We start from the raw sequence: 23,349 nt of genomic DNA on the forward strand, positions 1-23,349 counted from the left end.
GTGCTATGAGATGATGTTACACAAGAGTTACTGCCAAATTGTAGTATATCAATTTTAAACATTTTTTAAAATTAATATACTGTAGCGATGCAAAGGAATATTGGACTGATACTGACCAGATGAGTCCACTCCTGGTCAGTTTTGGGAAATCATTTCATTGCTCTATGATACAACAATATTAGCATCTAGTGACAATTTAGGGGTACTGCAATTTCAGAAGTGATAATATACAGGAATAAGATGAAAAAAAGTCATGTTTCAAATTGTAGCCTTAGGAAGAACAAAAACAACAGCCAATGTATTAGCAATTTTAGATTTAATCTCTTAAATATGTACATTTACAGTTAATTTACCCATTAACTATAACAAAAAAGTGCTCCCTCTAATCAGATACCCCACAACTGCTGTGGAATGAAATCAAATGCCATAATTAGAACATTTAAAGCCATGACTGAAAATGTGTCACTGTGCCTGTAGAGGGGTTGGGGAGTTAAATGAGGGTAATTAGCTGCTTAGTCGGTCATTAAGATAACTGTTTGTTTTGGAGTCCTGCAGGAGCATGTTGACTACATCGATAAACTTGTGTTCGTAGGCCAGTTTGTAGTGGGTGTAAACGTCTTCACAACACTGCAGGAGCCGCTTCAGATTCTGACTGGCATTGTTTGGTGGCTTGTTCAGAGACAGTCTTGAAACAGAACAGCAAAACTTAAACCAATAATTTAAATAGACAAAAAAAAGTAAGAACCAGGGTCTCAATGTTGGATTAATTCCTGATTAATCTTGTGCATTAAAAAAAACAACATCATATAGGAAATAGAGACCTCTTGGTGACTTGGTGGAAAAAAAATTAAGTAAAAGCATTTTCCTTGCTAAATTGACTTTACAAAGAGTTGTCTAAATCAGGATGTGATGAAAGCTACATAAGTAGAGCTAACCCTTCCCTTTAAAAGGAAACTTACTTTTTGGAGATTTCCTCAAACAAGCTGGTGGGAAGAGGTCTGTGTAGCTTAAACTCTTCCAGGTAGGAGAAATCACCTCTCAATATCACTTTCTGGTACAAAACCTCTGCCCAGTCAGGACTGTAGTCATATGCCTCTGCTACTACAAATGACTAAAAGGGATAAAGGATAATAAACATCCAGTGTTCGCTGGGGAACTACCTAAGCCAACTATTTAATATGCATTTGTAATATATGTATATTAATCTATAACTTCCATTTTTTAAGTCTGCCCTTTTTATTTTTTACTTTGTATCACAGTTTTACTTTAATAAACAGGAATGTCTAGAGCGGAAAACAAACCAAAATAGAATAGCAACCAAGAAAAAGTAAGAAAGTAAGAGAACACCTGGTAACAGTGTGGCAGAGCCACGATGATAATGGGCAGCTCTGATGGCTGCAGGTTCACAACACGATCGTCATGTCCACGAGTTAGGAAGTGAAGCTGCAGAACGACGAGTTTAGCCATTTTTACACACCGCAATGCTTGACGCATGCACGAGTCCTGAGAGGCACAAAAGAAAATGCACATGCCCAACCCCACCCCCGCAACACACACACAGACAAACACACAAATATTAAATGAAAAAAAGAAAAAGCTAAAAATCAAGGATATAATCTGACAATCTGCTGGAGAATTGTAAATACCTTAGAGTAGCTTTCTGCAGCGTCTTTCAGCAAAGAGAGGACTTTCTCTAGGCTACTTTTGAGCTCTGGGGTGACGGCTAATTTCAGTAAGCACATAACAGGAAAAAATATGATTAGGCCATAAACTGGATCCTTTAAAAACAAACAAACATTCTTGTTGTATCCATGCTATTCACATCGAACGCATGCAATTAGAATTACACATTTCACGTGGCTCGGCAGGCCTGCCTTACCCCATGGCTGGGACTCGATGAGTTTGAGCTGTGTTCGAGCAGCGCCCTCATGGTTTTCTCCAATCTCTCGGCGCATGCTGAAACACAAAGCCACCATGTTGTGCTTCTCACTGTCCCCTGGCAGACATCGCTTAATGTAGTCCAGCAGAGCTGTTTTTAATCTGGTGTTCTATCACACACACACACACACACACACACACACACACACACACACAGTAATAAGGGACAGATGAATGTGCACACTCATATACTCAAACAAACACATACACAGAACAGGAGTAGGATGTTTCTCCCCCACCGACTCCTGTTTCTTCCTCAGTAGGATCTCAAAATGGTGGTTCTGGTTGAGCAGGTCAAAGATGTAAGTCATTTCATTGTATCTTCCAATACCAGTCAGGAGACGTACCTTTCCAGTAGAAAAAAGCAGAAAAAAGCCAGCTGCTTTATAAGCACTAAAAAGACCTTTTTAGATCATTGAAGCTAATATATTTGTCTATTCTAAAACAGATAGATGGCACCTAAATGACTCTTTGTACATAATAAAATGCAACAGTCAAAAAAAATGTAGGTACAGACTTGCACGATTACACCATTTTTGGCAATAGGTAACTATGAGAGGTAAACCTTAGCATAGCCCGACAGATGAGGGGCACTCACCAGCAGCCCATATCCATCCTTATGAGCCAGGTGAGTGTGGCTGAGGTGTCTGGCTGCCTGTAGGACCTTGACGATGCCTTCCATGTTACAGGTGAGACTGAAGCAGTCATGGGCCAGAATCAGCAGCTCAACAGCTGTAGGACACATCAGAAAGTCAACCACACAGAAATGGCAGTGTTACCAATTGGAAGTCCTGAAGGAAATGGGACCATGCAGCTACAGTATACAATGCTGTGGAACTGATTCTACAAATTTAGAAACTTTAGCTTTCTAAAGTCCTTTATCATAAAAAAAAGAATATGCTGCAACTAGCAAAGCCATATGTCTTAATGTCCACCAAAACCAGCAGCACACCTTTATAATACACTGTGAGAGTGAAGTTATTGCTGCTCTTGGGGCTACACTGCACAGCTACACTGTTTTGACATTTCTTAACTGGGGTGTTAGATCAATATATCTGTACAGCAATAGATCACATTGTAAATCTGTGGGACTCACTGCAGCTCAGCTCTGCCAGAGGAACTGTGGGAATGCAGTCTAGCAACTTGATGCCCACCAAGTTGGGGTCACTACACAGTTTAGCCAGCTGTAGGAAGGCCTCTTTACCTTCACAAGGACTGTAGATATGTTGCTCTGATGTAAGAGACACAAATAAAACTCTAAAAAAAAAAAATCCAATTCTTTTATCCAATTAAACTTTTTTCTTTTACTTTTCTGATGTTTGTATGCATCCTATAATCTGGCTATTTCTAATACGTATTCTTGCGAATTTGATATTATAGTGGAAAGAAGTGGCAAACGTAATTTATGTCAAATAGATCATAATCATCATCATCATCATGTACAAAAACAAATCAAACTCAACCATAGGACTAAATATTAGCGGATCAAAACCAAGTAGACATACAGCACCCCCTTTACCTTTCTCACCCTCCTGTAAGGAAGCCAGTAGTCCCTCCAGCACCGTGGAGGTGATGAGCTGAGCCACAGAGTCTGGCTGCAGGCCCTGCACGCTGATAAAGGCCTGAGCTTTCTTATAGCGCTCTGGCTGCTGGGACAGGAGTACCTTAAGCAGCACAGTCTCTGGCTCTTCAGAAGAGATCTCACTATAAGAACAATGCAGCTCCTGCAGGAGTAGAAAGTAGATATAGGGCATGATACATTGATGATAGCCCCTCAGTCATTAATCTTATAATTCATTGCCCCTCCCAATTCTATTAACTTTCTTCACAGTTATAGATTCTTACTCAATTTACAAGTGGGTAACATTGGTTTTGGTTTCACTTGTTTTTATGGATCTCTGAATGAACTCTCTCTTCTTTTGGTTGTCCTCTATATTTGTTTTGGTTAGCGCACTGGGGCATTGGAAGTGTGCTGTACCTTGGACAGCTCATAGAGGCTGAGGACCTGTTTGCAGTAGTTTTTGCCATGACGGCACTGGTCTACAAGAAGCTGAAGCTGGGAGAGAACCTGGTCTTCGGGTGAGGAAACGACCACGAAGGAGGACAGACTGCCCGTGCTCGAGCCTGAAGAGCAGAGAAATGCAGCTTAAAAAGACCTTAAAAAACACTTAACATAAAAGAAAATATATGTAACAATACATGGAATGGTTTCAGTGAAGGACTATTTAAGTATTACATCTGGTTATCATGTTGTTTCAATTGGATACGTTTGAAAAAGTTCCCAACGTTCTTACAGCTGGGCAGGATGCTCCTGCTCTCTCCATCGGGGCTGAGGAGTTCCTGCAAGCCCAGTTGTAGCTCTCCACAGGCCAGGCCCCGACAATGCAGCACCAGACACACATCCCTGTGCAGCAAGCCAAAATATCTACACACACGGCTCGCCTCATGAACGCTGCCCTCATCCAAGAGCCGGTCAATCAGCGTGGTCAAAGCCTTTCGCTCCTCCCCAACCAGGGAGCAGGCCTCCTCCACTGCCGGAAGTCCCTCCAGACTCAGATATGCTGGGTGATCCAGCACAGGCATTCTGGAGAAGGAGTACTCTTTGAGGAGGTTGTCGAGGGAGCTTTCAAGCACCGCAGGCGGGACGAACAGGCTCTCCTGCTCCAGGGCGGTGGTCAGGACCAGTCGACGAACACGGCATTCCCACTGTTGCTTCTCCAACTTCGCCAGGCGCCCTTCACAAGTGCCATCATCATGCTGGGACAGCCAGTGGCCGGCCAGACCCAAAAGGAGACATCGCTCCTGCACCTGAAGGAGCTCAGTGTCTCTCTGCACAGAGTCCTACAGAAATAAATAGAACCAATGAATTCAGAAATGTGAGATACCATGCCAAGTTCATATAATACATGTTAATACTTAAAAGACTTAGCAGTAACTAATGGTGGCTGAAAGGGAATGGAGTAGAAAATGACCTCAGCCTGAGACATAAAGAACTGGCAAGCTGCCTCTGCTCTGATGCGGTCATTATTGAACTGCTCATGGCATCTCCTCCAGAAGGAAAGCCGTGTCTCCTGCCTTTCCCACTGTCGCTTGGTCTTTAGCACCTCAAGGTCCTGCAATAGCTTCAGCAGGGAGAGTCAGATTGGGATAAATTAGGAAAGTGTCACAGCTGTGGACAAGCCAGGGGAGATATCAGTGGATCATCTTGTATAATGAAAGATATACAGTACAGCACTGGGCTGTTAGCCTTAATTTCCAGGCAACAGTCTCACCATGCCAAAAGTGACATAGCAAAGCAATCACACCTAGGAAAGAAGTGTTTTTCAGATATGTCGGTCGTCATCTATCTTTCTCTATTTATGTGCAGCATGAACAACCAGTCAGACCTCCACTCATTTTAAATAATCTCCTCATTAAAATGCGCCCTTACCTCATTTATAATCAGGCGATCGATGGATAGCCCAGCCAGTTCAGCTACTTTCCTGGCTTGGGAGAAGAGGCCGAGTTCCTGAAGCTTCTCTAGGATGCTCTGGCACTCCCCCTGCAGGCAGGCAGTGCTATAGTCCACCAGCAGACACGGGGACAGAGACACGGGTGTGTCAGTCAGGATTTGGCTTAGCTGGCTCAGCATCTTAAAGTCAGGACCTTAAGGGATAAAAAGAGGAGCAAGAGTAGGATAGCTGGGGTCTCTGAAAAGGCATGTTTACCACTTGATTTAATCTAGCCTTTACAACCTCTGAGGCTCAAAGATTCTTTTCATGGGTGTAGTTGAATATCTACTTTATCTACTCTATTTAATAATTTCTTGTGAAAAGGCATGTTTTGTATTTTTTTTTCACCATTAGACTTGAGGAGATGTTCCATTTCAGCCAGTAGCTGGAGCAGCCTGTGCAACTCGTATTGCGTCCCACACTGCTGCAACAGAATGAGGAGCAGCACAGAAGCCTGAGCCTCCACCCACTGCACCGGGAGACACTCCACACCCAACATATTCTCTCCAGTGCTTCTGAGCTACAGTACGAGAAAGCAAGACAGAGTGAGTGTGAGAATGTGTGCGTTTATATAAACTATAGTTTACTACAGTTTACTAAAATGTCTGGACCCTGAGACATTTAATACACTCATTTAGGGCGCATGAATACCACATAAAGAGGCAGCTGGCTCTGACACAGCAGATGACCCTCTTGGGAGGGCTACTTAAAGTGAATCTATCCCTTGACTCTGTGATATGGGCCTACGTTTGCTGACTGATTCCTGCTATAAATCTTTTCAACCTTGCAACAGCAAGACACCAAATTTATCCTTATGACACCTCCTCTCCTCCCACAGAAGATTATTTTTTAGACTGATAACACTTCCCCCGACTGACAAATAACCATGATAGACTCTTCCCCTTGTCTTAAACACAAAGGATTACACTGAACCTGGTGGCTTCCAGACAGTGTAGTTAAAAGTAATTCACAAAGGCCTAACATATGTACCTTACCTGCCTCACACAGATAAAAGACATTTAATTTACATGAACCAGTGAAGGGCAGACAATGACACATGAATCAAACATGTCCCAATTGCTGGTGACCTTACAGTGCCCTCAAAGAACTAAGGAAATGCTCTTTCTCACGCTCGAGACAGAGAGAACATGGACTTGACTGAGAGGTGAGAGTCAATGAGAGAGAAAAACAGAAAAAAAAAGAAGAGTAATGGATAGAAATAATGGATTCGTCTTACGTTAAGCAGACATTTCTGGAACTCCAGTAGCTTGTCTTTGGCCCCCTGGTAGTTTTTGTAGTCACAGCAGAGCTCATACATCTGCAGCATGTGAATGAGTGGAGACTCCTAAGAGCGGGAACAGAAGAGAGGACATATACTTTTTCAAAAAGAAAACTATACTTCAATACGTTCGATTCTTGCATTTTTATAAGATTAGAAGGAAGGATGCGATGACAAAACACGAAAAAGCCATTTAAAAAAATAGCTACATGTTTTTCACCTTAATACTCAACTTTGACCTAATAACAAGCTAAGACAAGTAATGGGCATCATTTTCCATAGATATGGGCCTCCACTTTACATATCATTATCACCATGCGCCGGAGACAAATCAGAGAGCCTAACCCGCTGGAACAGCTGGAAGCCACGGATTAGAGGCCTGATCTTGCACTTCAGAATGAGGGTTTTCCATAAGACTGACATATCATAAAGGTTCCATGTGTGGTGGCCCAGGTTCTCATTAATGTAAGAAGTGGCCTCCTGGACAATGTCATCATCGACGGAGGTCAGGATCCACACACACAGGCACTGCAAGCATTCAGCATCCTGTCAATCCAGTAAACACAAGATACATGAATCTGCAAACATTTATAAAAAGCCAAATTCAAAATCAAAGGTAACCAGTAATATAACTGGAGAAAAGCAAAAGCATCATCTACCATTATTTGTTGCCATTATTAAGTAGATGAATCCACAAAAAAGGCATTGGTACAGTCACAAAGGAAAAGTAAGTGTCAAAAATGAACTCTGAACATATAACTATTGTCTATCAGTAGTGTACAATAGTCCCATCTGAGTTGTATATTATCTATGACCAAGTGATCTCAGTGTCAAAACCTCTACTCTATCTTGAGGAGAAGGATGGCATGTGCATTTGAAGCATGATGTACTTTGAGTCAACAGATCACAGCACTAAGGTAGCCAGTGTTCCAAACCACACATCCATTAAGAGTGGCCAATCACTTCAGAGTACTGTAAACACACTCCACATCCTGGGCCATGTTTTTTAGGTATTTTCACTCTAGTATTTTGATGTTAAAACAAATAACCAAAACAGCTAAAAATGAATGTATAAAAAGAATTTGGTGCAAGACTTAAATCAGAATCACTCTAGAAGTGCTATAGTGATAATTTTTCTTTCCACCTACCTGGTGACATGCTGCCAGCACTGTAAGTGGTGGGCTATGCTGCATTACAGCCTCTGCCAACAGGTACCTCCAGGGACTGGTCTTGTCCTGGCTTTGTAATAGGATCTGGAACAGATCCTTAGGTGACTCAGAGCTTTCCTCCCTGGGCAGGTAGCAGAGGTCATGGCCCTGGCTATCCAGGCCCCACTGGGAGGAGACTAGTTGCAGGTCCTGGAAGGCCAGTGAAAGGTGTGCCTGCAGAGATGGGCTGAAGCTGGCTGTCAGGGACCTGACCTGTCCAGAGTAACACATTATCAACTAAGCATGTATGCAATTTAGTTACGACATGTCCATCCATTCAATAAAACCAATACATGTAAATATAAATATCATCTATGGTATTTGGATTTTGATAACACTGCTATGTATTTTTGGAAAGTCACAGAATTTGAAATGCCATTGAATCACCTGCCGTGGAGGGTAGTGGTGGAGTTGTACAAAGAGCAGGAAGTTAAGCCACTGGCCATCGGTGGCACAGTCTTGCAGATAGCCAGCACTGAGGGCCAAATCATGCAGGTGGCAGAACTGCACAGGGAGAGCCCACTCCTGTCCTGCCTCGTACGACGACCTGAGAGCAAGCCAAGGGCAAAAGCACAACATGCCTCATTTGCGCTCTTGACAAAATGGAGCTACTGATCAGGAATAATAAGCTTAAAAGTTGCAGGACTCTAACAGCTGAATGCTTAACAAAGTCTCTGAGCAATTTAGCATATTTCTACTGACATACTTCAGTGATTTCATTCTGTGTAGGATCACAAGAATTAAAAAGCAACTTCAGTGGAGTTTAGTAAGCCATTTAGCAGATCCTGTGGCTTGTGTCCAGTGGGCAACAACCTGCTCATGCCTCTCCCCTCCACATGCTCCCTCACTGCTCCCTCCAGGTGCAGCAGCAGTTCTTCTGCTGTTTGCCTCTCAGCTGTTACCAGCTTATTCACCTTGTCCACTAAGAGACAGAGTTTTCAAATACCAATTATATTTGAAACTGTCTAATACAAAGTTGGATGTAGGACAAGATAAAGCAAAATTATTCACTGTACATTTTACAATTTTCCCCACAAACAGTGTGTATACACAATTATTCCACCCTAAATGCATGTAAAATCTAAACATCATAGAAGTCCAAGTAAGAAAAAAGTCTTACCAAGAGACTGTCTAAGGGAGGCTAAGCTGCTTTCTTCACAGTTTTGACTCCATAATTTGAGTATAAGATTAAGGGCTTTAAGATCCACCCTCAGTTTCAGACTGCATACGCCCAACAACTCACAAAAACACACACAGGCTGCAGCTACAGAAGAGGAGTCAAAATTCAAAAGGCCCAGTGTGTAGGCCTGTTCCTCAGCTACACTTAACCTGGATAGGGTTGAAAAGTATAAAAGTACAACTGATATAAAATAAGGGTCCAAAGCACACATTGTAACATGCAATATATAAGATATAAATGAACAATTCATAATAAACTATGCATAAAACAATTGCTGGCCTAAATATAGTAAAGAAATATACAGTATAGTAGAGTATGAAGACTACTCACTGTAGCTTCACATTGCTGGAACTGGCCAGATGTTGAATGATGAAAATTCCATAGGCAAAAGAAGGTCTGCCATGCTGCAGATAGTACAAGTAGTCCAGGTTCTGGATGAGCGCATACTTATTGACCAGGTGAGGGCTGGAGAAGTGAGGAAGTTCAGCAGGCCCCTCTACAGCAAAAGGGTGTTACAATTTAAAACCTTGACTTTCTCTAGGAAAAAATGGTGTTAGAGTATAAACCATGCAAACAATAGTATGGAAAAAATAGCTATACAATTGAAGTGCTGCACAACTAAAAATGAAGTAGCAATACAGTAAAGAATCCCTTTTTTGTGAAATTTTAATGATTCACCATGACGTGACTAGACATTGCAGCATTCATCTTTACACTAGTACCGCTGAGAATTTCATGAGTCTGTAAAATGTTGAAATGCCTACCAGCAGTGCCTAAAGTGTTGGCAGACTGCCACCCAAACAGTCTGGAGATATCCAGTGGATACAAAGACTGCACAGAGAAAAAGAAAAACAAGGTCATTTAATTTAATTCTTCTCCACATTCCTGACACGGTCCACAGCATGTCAAATTCACTTTCTGACTATCATAACAAGTCTATAACAAGCTACATGTTTGAGTAGTACCTTTCAGCTATTTAGCTTATCGTGAAAGCACAATAAATGTCTCAACACAAAACAGGAGGAAGGCTGTGGCAATCTTAATGAGAAATCAGACAACAGCACTCCTAGACGTTACCCTAATCTTAATACATTTTTCCTGCTTGTGTGGCAGTGAGAGCAGAATGCCATCTTAGCCTTCTGAGAGATAACAGCTTGAGCAGAGATGTCCATCATCTGGAACGGGTCACTGCACCCACGTCTCCCTGATCGTTTACCACATCACTCCCCAGCTATGTCTGGCCTGACAGTGAAGCTGCCCCAACCCCCCTGGTTTCGACAGAATGCTAATTATATAACTGTGTGCCATTAGAAGACTGCTAATGACTAAATGTGAGATCAGCTATATCTACCTAATTCCAAACAGTAGTGGTTGTGGAAACAATGCAAAACATGGCAAGTTGAATGACAGACCACCAAAAGTGTGCCAAGACTGTAACTTTCTAATGAATAAAACCATAGACATTGCAAGGGCTCCTCCAAAGCATCTGGGAGTGCCATGACCTTTTTGCCCTTTGTCTGTCTGTTCAGCATTGACAAGGCTATTAATACATCTTCACTGCAAATGCTGACAAGAGCCAAACTTACAAGAATTCAGAGGGTGATGGCTTCTTTTTCTAATTGTATGGTAAAAGTGAACTTACTTAAACTACTTTACAAAGTAGCAATGTTAGGGATTGTTTCAAGTCAAATTCATCTGTGGCACTTTGCTCTCTTTTTCTGTAATCTTCTGTAATCTCTTTTAATTGTTTTTTTTTTTTTTTACTCCATTAAAATTTCTGAAAGGCAACAACAAACATAAAAAAATTGAAGTCACATGTACCTGCATGAGATGGTAGACAGATATATCGCAAGTGGAGATGCCTCTTGGGCCACTCTGAGGGAAAAGAGCAGCTCTGAGTTTGGGGTATGCACTCAGTGCCATCCTCAGGAGCTGGGGGTCCACTCTGCACAGGGCATCCTGACATCTACCACCCTCTCTCACCACCTACACACAGAGACAGGCAATAGTTGAAATGGATCATGCTCATCTCCAGTAAATAAAACTATACTGAATTGTTAAGTACTCATTACTTCTCAACTTTGTTAGACTACCAATCCCAGCAAAACTAAGAAGCAAAATTAGGACATGAAACATTTCTTGGCTTCAACTAGTGTACAAGGAAATGTGTTTATTACATTTTTTAGATGCAAAGCTCCTCATGGAAGTGGATTGTAACACGTACTCATTCACTCACGTTTAGCAAGCAGAAAATTCTCCATAAGGTTGCAGTGTTTCAGAGGTGCTTCAAACTGTGCACCCTTACTTGCAAAGTACCCCTAACAGAACTTCGTGACTGACTAATACAGAATCACCTAACTAGCAAAAGCTTGGTACAATGTGTGCTTAGAATTTTAAAGGAAATCCAACATCATGGATGCCTGGATGGAGCGAAATACCAACAACAAACCAGGATGGTCCCAAGGCTGAGCAGTGCCAGCAATAAGCTAAAACAAAGTGGGAAGTTGTTGGTGCCATGTAATTTAATTGGTTTGTGTGTTAGATGGAGGGGATGTTGGATAATAGTCACTAGAGCCCTACCTGATCGATACCCCCAGGCCCAAACATAATGGTGGAGAGAGCGAGGAGGCTGTGTCCCTCTAGTAGCATGCTGCTAATGCTAGCCTGGCTGCCTGGCAGGAGCACCTGTGCACTGGTCAAACTAGCCTGGAACACTCGCTCTGGATCTGTAAATTAAAGGGAGAGTTTACATTGCACCTTTCACATTAATCCTTCATAGAATAACCATTTTTAGTATGAATAATTAACAAAACAACAAAAAAGGCAGATTTTCTGAGAAAAAAGAAAAACCCACACTAGGTTACAGTTATCTAGATAATCAAGTGTATAAGAGAAATTATACATTATTACTTTTATTACTGTTATGACAGTTCTCAGCTTAGAAGCATGTTAGCCTTTAATACTTCAGCATACCAATCATCCACAGAAGAAGCATTGTTGGATATCCAATATTTCAGTATTTCAGCATTTTTTCTTGCTAAATATAACAATATTCTAATCATTTTCGCACTATTTTCATTTGCCAAGTTCTCCATATCTGCTGCTAGTATACACTAAAGTGGTGACAGTTGAATAGCATACCCAAGTGTAGCAACGGTTTCATTCTTCACCTCACTCCAAAATTCCTGATAAATTTATTTCATACATATACAAATAACTTAAATCAGGGATAGGGTGCATGACAACCTCCTATAAAACCGACACACTTGTAGTTTTCATATTCTTTAAAAACAAAATGTCTCACTTCCAAATAATGGGAAAAGTGAGAAAGCTGTAAGGTATGTTAATTTTTTAACTCTTCAAAATCCTCCTTCAAATAGTTTTTTGAGCTGGTCTAGTCCATTTTTCCTGTCAGCTTTTAAACAGAGTCACGACAACGAAATCTGGGTTGCCTGCCATCAACACTAAAAGTGAAACATTTATTTTTAATTTCTAGAAAATTGTAAACCTGTTTCACATACAAAAATGTTTAAAACAATAATACTTCTAATGGTGCTTTCTTATAAATAAGAAAGAATGCCACAATTCATTTTCAAGTATTTACAGTATCTGGATTTACCCATTTTATCCATCTGTGTACTTTACTAAACTTTTTAATATCTCTACATCTTTTTACAGTTTATTGCAGTTACTCACCTAGAATCTTCTTCAGTTTTTACACACACACACACACACACACACACACACACACACACACACACACACACACACACACACACACACACACACACACACACACACACACACGCGCGCTTTTGCAGTATTGTATACAGTATTTTGTAGTGGCATGCCAATAAAGCTATCTTGTCGTGTGAGAGATTTTGGGGGGGGGGGGGGGGGGTGGACTGTGCTCAGTAACATAACCTGATGTTTGGGACCTCCAGTTCTCCTTGTTCTTTTAAGCATTGTTGTTTATTTTCACTCTTACATTTTCCCATGCCACAAGATTGGCGAAAAATATATGATCTTTATTAAGTAAAAAAAAAAAAAAAATGCAGTGAATGTGGAAGCAATCTGGCTAAAATATTCATCTTAAGTACACTGATTCTCCTAAGCATGTGACAGGCATTCTCTCCCATCTACATAAATCTTATTTATGCTTTATAGAATTGGTCTGAGGTTCTGTTTTACTGGTTTTCTAGAGAGGGCCCAATGTTTATTCTAAGGTATGTTATTCCCTCTGGGGCACATTTAGATGGAAGACCTCCAAGTGGTGGAGTGTTTCTCAGGGCTCCTATGAACATTGCATCAGTTTTAGTGGTAATGATTGCTGTCTTGGGTGCTACATACTATGATTTAATGTACCTGATAAATTAGGGGAAGCGTTTTTACATTCTGAAGCATATTACAGCTCAATTACATCGCTGGGGTCCACAATTATTATTTATTGTTACAATCAGTATATAGTCCTCTGTATGTAGAATTAGATTTTCTATTTTAATTACTATAATACTGCTGTAATTAAAACAATTTTTTTAAACACCACGGGCGATGCCCTTATAAAACTGATTATGATTAATGCATTGAAGTGCAGGTTTTCATGCTCAAACTGTTGGTTCTTTCATTCAGAGCTCTGTCCATGGGAAGATGCCACTAACCACCACTTATAGTTTTAAGTACTCACAATATGGTTTCCTAAAAGATACTATGCAAGAGCACTTTGACATCAGTGATTACATTCTGAAATTATTCATTTTGTCATTAAAATATTTAAGGACACGGACACTAGAAAACCTATTTTAAATCATGAATGATAAGTAATAATAAGCAAACAATAATTTATTCCATTTACATGTCATTTACATTTATGCTGTTTGCTTTCTCAGACAGAAGTTTTGGTTTATGGTTTAAAAGCTGTGTGGAATACACCCGTCATTAGGGGGCACAATGGAAATCCTGGACACCCATCATTTATTATTATTACTACTTCACTATGTATATAAAATGTTTTTCCCTTTTTACTTACTCAACCTCCACTGAATATTTTACCCCACGTTTCTATGTACCAAAGACATTTGGATGCAAAATAGTACAACTGAATTGTATTAAGTTAGACAAACTAACAAAAGAAAACATGTACTAGGACTTACCTGTGGGGTCTCTTGAAATTCTTTGCAGTTTGACCATCATCTCAAACCAGGGATAGCTCTCATACAAAGCTCTGTCTCCAACAGCAGGGCAGTTAGTAGGAGTCAACCTGAGTGAATCAAAAGTAAATATACAACTGAAGCTAAAATAAAAATCACCAAACTCCACTGGGGTACTGCATGAATCAGGCTATGCATTTTACTGAATACATTCTTGCCATAAAGTCATACAGGCAAATGGCACTAACTCACTTATAGTGCTCCAGGTAGTTGTAAAGCAGGTACTGCAGGTTATTCTCCAGGCAGTGCTGAATAAAGCGTGTGTGAAAGTCCTGGCCTTGGGAAGCATATAACTGTGGGACAGGAGGTCCACTGTGGCCCCGCATCACACCTCCAGCCTGGCCCAGTCTCCACAATAACTGCTCAAAATCAGACATCTCAGATTCCACAAACACTTCTTGTCTGTGGAGCACAGCAGGCAGGAAAGTTGGCAACAGAACATCTATGACCATCCCCAAAATTACTGAAAATTTGCAGTAGTTTACAAGGCCATTCCGACTCATCCGCTTGTTCTAACCTAGCAAGCATGTCCAGGATTTGGTCTCTTATGTAGCCGCTGCAGTGAGTGTGTTCATCCACAATGGCAGCAGTGAGGGGAGGCCACATGGGGGCAGCAGTGAGCCCACTACCCTGAGCAGCCATGCTGGTAAGCCATGCACTGATCCGGTCCTGGTCATGAAGGGAGGTGAGGTAGGACCACAGCACAGCAGGGTCACACGAGGCCAACACTAAGGCAAGACAGATATCCTGGCAATGAAGCAGCTTAAATCATTTTTGATTTCTGTATACAAGCAGGTTTAATACATTAGGGCTTATCGTGTACACATCTCACCATCATGCAGTTGGTAAGGTCTGCAGTTTCAAAAGCCAACACCAGAGTCATATCCTGGCTATATGTTCTCCCTTCTAAAATGCTCTCTCTGTTGTCCAAGTAATGTGATAAACCAGAATGAGATAACATTAACCCACTCACGGGAGTCTGGGAGTCTGGAAAGGACCACTGATTTCTGTGTGTCATTGTCCCAGTGTCTGACCCAGTCTAAACACACTGAGCCCAGCAGAGAATGGAAGGAGGGTGGTGATGGCCCATTCACCATCTCCTGGATCAGCTTCCTGCTCTCAGCGTCTGACTGGCTTATATGAAGAACTCTGCACACAGAGGATGCAGGACTTACACATAGCCCATATAACCTAGGATAGGTTTTTGCATTTCATATCCTAATGGAATTCACGTACATGTGCTTTTATTCTTTTAGTACTTTGGATCATTGTTATATTATATTTGTGCTCATGTTTTAAACAGTTTTTAATCTGAGCATTTTAAGTAGTTATGAATTCCTGGAAAAATAAAACCAAAAGGTATCTGCTAAGAATTAAAATGCTATGCTACGATTTGGTGTCAAGTGCCTCTATTATGAAAAGGTTTAATGGGGTGCCGGTGCAATATACCGAAATAGTGGAAACATGTTAGCAAAATGCACCTGTTTCAAATGCTCACAATCTTACATAATACATTTAAGCATAATAAAGCATATATCAAAATATAGCCAGTAAATCAGTTCACCAACTCCTTACTTGTTCTTGTCGATGGGCTTTAAGCATCTTTTTGCTGAGCCTAAATTTTCAATCTGTTTAATGAACTCAATTTTTTCCATCTCCTCAGCAGAGAGATGATTCTGCCTCTTCAGTTCATCTACCTGTTCAAATCAGGAGAAAAATATTTTGGCTAAGATCTTCCAGCATTTAAAACTCCAAAACTAATCACAGGAAAACAGAAGTTTGTTAAAACTGTTAATTAAGTTTTTATACATCCATTCAACACCCAGGGTCTTAATTTGATTGCTAAATTCTTCCTTTGAAGTAAAATTGCAGTATGCCTTAGAACACACCTTCCAAGTGTTCAAAGACACACTTACCATAAAGGTCCTGAGGTCCTGATCAGCCGTGTAAACACAGATATTATGGAGCTGCTGTTTCACATTGAAACCCTGAGAGATAAACAGACAGAAAAAAACATTAAAGCAGAGTTGTCTGTTTGACACTACAATATAGCTGGGTCTTAGTGGGTAAGATTTCTATTGTAGCGTTCTCAAAGAACAATATACTTAGCACCAAAGCAGCCATTTCATAATTGTATCCATAAGTTGAGTGTTGGTGAGGGATGCTTCCTTTACTTTAACAGGGAACATACTTGAGCTATAGCTTCCAGAGTGTATGTACCATGTTAGTGAGCAGTGTTGTGGCCTGCAGCAAATCTTTGTCTTTGAGACAGGTGAAGGCCAGCTTCAGACCTGTCCTCCTCAGCTCCTCCAGGTTCTGCTCAGGACAACCCCGTCTGCGCAGACAGGCCTGTGCATGTGGGATCTCCTTACTCAGTACTGCATGCTGGACTACCTCCTGAAATGCACGCAAGCAAGTAAGCAAACACAAACAAAGGTTATTCTTAAAGCCTGAGACATCAGAACAGGCATATCTAATGATTCATCTTAAAGGCATTATGCTGTAATCAAATATAACTAATCCTGTCCTTTTTAGCTATTATATAAATCAGTCTGAGAAGTCCCTAATCTTCGTTATGTACCCTCTGTAATCGGGTAGAGGTTCCTCAGAGAAACATTATTTAAGTGACAATCAGAAAAAGGATAGAGACATCCGAACCTGAATTACTGTCTTATCATCCAATAATCCAAACAGAATTTGAACCAGCAATACACTATCAAGCCAGCTAATTCAGTGTTGCCAGAATATTAATGGCACTATACCCAATTACCTCAACAGAGAGTGATTCCCACTCCACCTCTGTAGTTGTACCAGGTGCAGTGTTAGTGGCTAAGGCAGGAATCTGGCTCCCTCCTACTTCTAGCCAGGGGTACTTCCTCATGTAGGTGCGCAGTTTAGAGATATAACCCTCCAAGATCCTCACACACGCCTGCAAGTTAGCATCCAGCTCTACAAGAGTAAGTGTAGAAACTTATCCACTGTACAAAGACAGCATCAGATTCTGCTAAATTGTGTTTGATTAAAGAATACCTTTTTGAACTTCGAGTAAATCAAATTCAAATGAATATGTCATATAAATCGATAACAATGAACACCTGGGATGGACAAATAATGACTAACGTTCGTGACTCATAAATCAATTGTGTGTGTGTTACCTGGTGTGCTGCTGAGAAGGACTCTGATTTGTCTATTGAGGAAGTTAAGTGTAATGCTGAGCAGCTGTTCACAAAATTGTCGACTCTGAGCTTCTGTGTTTGTGTCTCTGATGGCAGAGTAAAGTAAGTCCATTGCTGGACAGAGATCCTGGGCGTCTTAACACCACACACAGACACATACGCACATACATACATAAGATTAAAATTAGACCTGAAGAACAAAAAAACTAAATCACAAGCAACTATAATAAGAAAAAAAAGGACTCCCATAGAAAAGAATATTACAAAATTTCAGTATGTGCTACAGACAAATATTCACTTCCCTTCTGCATCATTTAAAATTAACCATCAGACAAATGTATACAGCAGGAATCTCAAAGTTACTGTGTAGGGGATAGAGGTAAAACAATGTCACAAAATTCCTGAGTTGTTACGTATTGCAACTGAATCTCTTTGTACCAGAAACATAGCTCAATACCCCAGCAAATGAATTACTTAGTCGATACTAGTTAAGCAGTAATGTCGACCATCATTGCATGTAAATTAGACTCCATCTATCTATCTGCCTAATTAACTGATAAAACTATTATTCTCTTTGATGTTTAACATCACTATTACTCAGACCCTCCCTCTACCACATTAGTACAGTCTCTGGGTGTACACTGCCTTATTACATAGCTCTCTCGGTCAGTCTATCTCTCACATATACCTTACTGTGACCCCAGGTACTGCAGCTCCAAATCAACACCACATCTTGTATTTCATGATTAGGACTGTGTGCTTAATCAAGTGTGTAATTGCCATGCTCCTTCATGATTAAAGCTGGCAATTATGTGCCCCGATAAGTAAATCCTTAGATAATACATTTCTACTAGATATCAATTATTTTCTTTTTATACCCCCTGTCAGATGATTAATAGCGACTAATACTAGGTATACCATATAGGTTCATCAAGCATGACTGAGCAAATATTAAGAACACGAAGTATTGGAAGAGCTCAGCATTTTAAAATAGCCTGTATGTGATGGTGGCTGGAAAGAAGCCATCACTAGGAATGTGATGAATTTGCCAGAAAGCATCAGAGTGACATAGATAAAATGTGGGATAAGGTCTTGTGGTCAAATGAGACAAATATACATTTGAGAACAAAATTCAAAGGCTATATATGGTGCAAACCTAGCACTACCAAATTATCAACAGGTACCATCCCAACAGTGAAGAACGAGAGTGGAGGTATCATGTTATGGAGATGTTTTTCCACAGTTGGGACTGAAAGTTAAAGTTAAAACTGAAGGACAAATGGCTGGTGCTAAACACAGGTAGCCACACAATCTGCTTCAGTCTGCAAACCCCCCCCCCCCCAAAAAAAACAAACTAAAGTTAAAATGTGAACGCTATTTAACAGCCAGCTCAAAATCCAGATGTCAGCAAATCTTGGAGCAAATCTGCCATCAAGGCTGGGCAAAAATCATTCCCAAACAGCATGTAAATCTGGAAGAAACCCAATCTAAAGATGACAAGCTGTTATTGAAGCAAAATGTACTTCTACAAACTAGTCTGAAGGGGCTGAATACTTCAGTATTCCATAACATTTTTCAGTTGTTTTTAAAGATCTGCTAGCATATAAGTAATAATGACTTTAAAAGTTTAGTTTGCAATACAAATACCTCCTGGAACAATATGAGTGACATTTATAATCCAGATGAATCTGATAACTCAATGGAGTGGAATACTTTGGGTATTTCACTCTGATCCAGAATAAGCTTAAACCTAAAGTAAAAAACAATTTCCAAATTTCCAGGAATCACCATTGGAAGTGCAATTTAACCCAGAATTACATTTAACTCACCATTTCTTGAATCTTTGCCTACACTTTTTTTGAAATCTCAACCTAAATATTGACTTAAAATAGCTACATTTCTCTGTTAACACAGAAGACCAGAAGGTCTTACTCTTCAGTTGTGTCTGAGTTGAGATGGCTGGTGACTGCTCATGCACGCTATAACCTGTGGGTGGGCACAGGATATTCTCCTTGCTCTTCAGAAAGAAGTCCACCATGTCCAGCTGCCGATTTTTCAGACCAGCCTGAAAAAGAGAGGTAAAGGTTCATCTTTAGTTATATTTTTTAAGGAGCTCTTGATTACATATGTAATCAACATATTGGGAGAAAATTAAACATTGCTTTATATCATGTTTAAATTATATTGACAGGTGTTGAATAGTGAATTCTAAATGTATAGGAATATGTTAAAGTTATGACATACACAATTTTATTAACTTTATTAACCCAACCTTTGTGATGATTTCTATTTCTGTTATTGGAGGGAGATTATTTATCCATACCTGCAGGGCCTGTATGGGCATAGAGCAACGGCCCCAGGTGTTAAGATGGCAGAGAGAGTCCACCATGCCAGCACTCCCAAACACCATCAATCTGTTCAACAGCTCCTCCTGAGAAACCGCAAACAGCACCAGAGACAAGCCTGATGCTGAAAACAAAACCACAAAACTATCTGAAATATTACAAAATATGCTCAAAAGGTATAACATGAAACCAGAAAATAATAATGTAAGAATAAAGTACCAGCAGAAGGCTAACAAAAAAAAAACAAAACTAGTGTTGTGCTTTTAGTATCCGTTATCTGTAATAGCTTGGAATGAAACTAAAGTGCTTCACCTTTCAGTATGAAACAAAGGTGTTCTTCTTCTGACCAGTGGACTAGAACTGCAGGGGCATCAACGCTGTGGTACACAACACACTGACTTTCCAGATCCCAGTATGCCAAGGTCGTGTTGCTGTTGTCTGCTGAGGTGAAGGCAAGCACTGCTGAGAATTCTGAGACATTCAGCATGGTTGGTGTGGTCTGTTCAGGCACGGTGAAAGACATTACAGCACCCCCTGCTGGAATAGAGGGTGGCTGGGGCTTGGCAGTGGCAACTGCTTGGTGGCACTCAGAGTTGGGGAAGTCTCTGTACCATGATAACTGGAGCATGGATGGGTTTGGAGCTTTAGCTTGCTTGTACAAGACCGCCAACCTAGCCTCCCACGAGCTGCACACAAAGGGTTAAGTCATAGGCAGAATGCCTTGGCTATGATAGAGATTGTTCACAAGTAACTTCTACTGGGTCGAATGGTTGTAGGAGCACTGACAAATTAGCTGAAATGGTCAAACACTGACAGCATAGGCAATCCTGAATACAGAATCATGGCTATGGCACTCTAAGATAAGAGTCTAGATAAGAGAGAAAATAAGAGTCTAGACTGCCTTACTGGTCAGTCTGGAAGTGGGCATCCAGTACAGACTGGCTGTAAGCTGAGCTGAGCAAGCTGTCTTGGTCACAGGGCTTGGCGGGTATGAGAGGTGGGTAGTTTGGTACCTGACGACACAGCAGCTGTGTTGGGTGAGTCCTGTAAAAAGGAAATGAACAAAAATCATTGACATGTTCAGCATGTCAGACACTTTTATCCAGACTAACTTACATATTCAATAGAGTCACAGTGTCGGTGCTCCATGGGAATCCAACCCATAACCATGGTGTTACTAGCAACTTACTCTACCTGCCCTAACTGTGTGTGCAACAACTGGTGAGTAATAATAACAAGACCTTATAAAAAAATAAAGTCTGCTCAGTAGGGGTTCAATCACAACTTGATCAAAGATTCTACATGAAGGAAAAATTCAAAAGCAATATGCAGACCAATCAAGGTCATAAAATCATGGCTATGAACAGTAAAGTTCCTGGGTTTGCTCACTGAAAGAGGGACTGTCCCTATAATAGACGTGTAAAAGCAAGACTTAATCAACCTGAAATAATCATTGAGATCAATTGCCAGTGCTTGGTTTTGGCTGGTGGCAACCACAGCTGTGCTGAGGTCTTGGGAGATGTTAAGAAGGCAGAAGGAGGAGAGGGATACAGTAGGCTCCACCTCTCTCTGGATTGTTGTGTGGTAAGCTTGGAGGTCAACTGAGGCCAGGTGCTTCCCCTCAACACTGTCAAACACATCTAACATATACAGTTAAGGAAAAGTCTGACAGAAAAAAAGGGTTTGTGGTTTATGTGAAGCATGCCTGGGTGCAAACTGGAGCTGTTCGTTTAATTATGTATTTCTCATGGTCTCTGTTTTGCTAATTTACACACAAGACTGATAAAAATGGCAAAACAACTTTACTAATTGGGAACACCTCCATTATATGTTGTCATCAACAATACAAGAATGTGCAGGATTTTTTGGCCAAAGGCTAGCATGTCATCTCATCCTCTGGAGAAAGGCACTATCAAAAAGGATACATATGAATCCAGCAGTGGTCAGAACAAACAGGGTGCCTTTACTGAGTTGGTAATCAGTGAATGTTCCCTCAATTGCAGATGGCAGGTTGAGCAGGCAGGAAGACAGTGTCTCTGGTTGTGCAGGGCCCTGCTGCCATAGCAACTGCACCAGGACACTTGTGCTTAGCAGGAGGGAACAGCGGGCATCAGTAAAAGACAGCAGCCTCACACAGGTCAACTCACTCACACCTGTGGAAGATTTCATATAACTGAGAGCAAATAACAGACAAAACTCCACAGAAGCAATGAACAACACTGAAGCATACAAACTAGTAACTCCAGCTGGATATTCTACTGCTCGCTAAATTTGCAGAACTGTGCTTTTCCAGCAGCTGTTCCAAGTGAAATCCATGCAGATAATATAACTTGCAGGACTAAGATGAATAAATTAGCAAACAATAATCTGTAAATAGTTATATGAGTGTACAATGTTTATATGAGTGAACAAATGTTTTAATCTAGACAAAATATTTCTAAAAATATTAAAAATATCAAAATCACTTACTTGAATCCTTCTCTTTCACAAGCTGCAGCAGTCTATCTGCTGTATACCGAAACAAAGACGACCACTGGCTTTCTTGATCAACCTCATGTAACCTAAGTTCACAGGCCGGTCCCACAGTCAGAAGTCTAGGGATGTTGTCAATTTTACTCTGTTCTGTCAACATCTCCCAGAAAAAGCTATTGAGCATGACAGGGGGAAAGGAATTCCAGTTGCATGAACTTTGTTAAAAACATGGTGAGAACAAAGATGTGTGCAAAATATAGTCATACACACACACACACACACACACACACACATATATATATATATATATATATATATATATATATATATAACTGTGGACAGATTACAGTTCATATTACAGATTACAGTTCATTGCAACAAACAATCTATGTATTTAAAGAAGATGTACCAAAGAATGGAAAGAGAACGTGCTTTGAATTAAAGTAGAAGGGACTAAAAAAAAATTTAAATCTGAAATGCAATAACTCACTCTGCGTACGTGTCCTCAAGAACATGCATCGGAGCACCGCGTTCAGAAATATCACTGACTGACAACTTGCCACCAACATTCAAACAACAAAGTAGGGAACAGCCTTTGGCCATTTTGGCTTTAACAGTCTTATCAACATCTTTACATAAGTCATTGTCAGGTAGAAGTGCAACTTCTAAGGCACTCTGTAAACGAGGTTCAGGAATCCTTAACATTCTAGAAATTTTGGATTTTCTATAACAGGAAAATATAGCTGACTAACAATGATAGCGTTAGTTAACCTAGCTAGCCAACTACAATGCAGTGGTCTACGAGGAGCTTGAAATCACATGACGCTGCCTAACCAGCGTAAAAAGGCTTACAAACACATTTCCCCGTGGTAGTTTTGGTTACCGCTCTCAGACAAATGATCTAAAACCCGTATATAATCAGTAAACACAAAACTATTATTTAACACAAAACTGATAGTTAACAACATTACACAGCCCTCTACCTGACAATCACATGACGCAGAGCCGACACTAACCGAACGGCATAGTTAATAGAAAGTGGAGTGAATCAAA

The 23,349-nt window shown here is 40.6% G+C and overlaps 1 protein-coding gene across 1 annotated transcript; it reads right to left on the reverse strand.

Annotated features, from left to right (window-relative positions):
* Nucleotides 1–299: 299 nt before the first annotated feature.
* spg11 (SPG11 vesicle trafficking associated, spatacsin) lies at nt 300–23,300 on the reverse strand. The gene is made up of 41 exons (XM_027020087.2): nt 22,787–23,300; nt 22,294–22,469; nt 21,750–21,977; nt 21,266–21,464; nt 20,731–20,868; nt 20,137–20,510; nt 19,803–19,948; nt 19,412–19,544; nt 17,459–17,614; nt 17,074–17,252; nt 16,524–16,700; nt 16,220–16,291; nt 15,879–16,000; nt 15,277–15,452; nt 14,821–15,031; nt 14,496–14,705; nt 14,247–14,353; nt 11,677–11,822; nt 10,918–11,082; nt 9,861–9,927; nt 9,427–9,592; nt 9,037–9,245; nt 8,730–8,838; nt 8,304–8,463; nt 7,857–8,129; nt 7,054–7,254; nt 6,667–6,774; nt 5,778–5,949; nt 5,369–5,583; nt 4,911–5,060; nt 4,233–4,779; nt 3,917–4,062; nt 3,458–3,662; nt 3,035–3,169; nt 2,537–2,670; nt 2,178–2,285; nt 1,880–2,048; nt 1,647–1,723; nt 1,348–1,503; nt 960–1,111; nt 300–685 (listed from the first exon to the last, which is right to left on the reverse strand). Exons 1-41 carry the CDS (start codon nt 22,999–23,001, stop codon nt 505–507), a joined length of 7,170 nt encoding a protein of 2,389 aa, XP_026875888.2. The 5' UTR covers nt 23,002–23,300; the 3' UTR covers nt 300–504.
* Between the last annotated feature and the right edge of the window lie 49 nt (nt 23,301–23,349).

The sequence above is a fragment of the Electrophorus electricus genome, chromosome 2, assembly GCF_013358815.1.
Source record: "Electrophorus electricus isolate fEleEle1 chromosome 2, fEleEle1.pri, whole genome shotgun sequence".
In the NCBI taxonomy this organism is placed as follows: Eukaryota; Metazoa; Chordata; class Actinopteri; order Gymnotiformes; family Gymnotidae; genus Electrophorus; species Electrophorus electricus.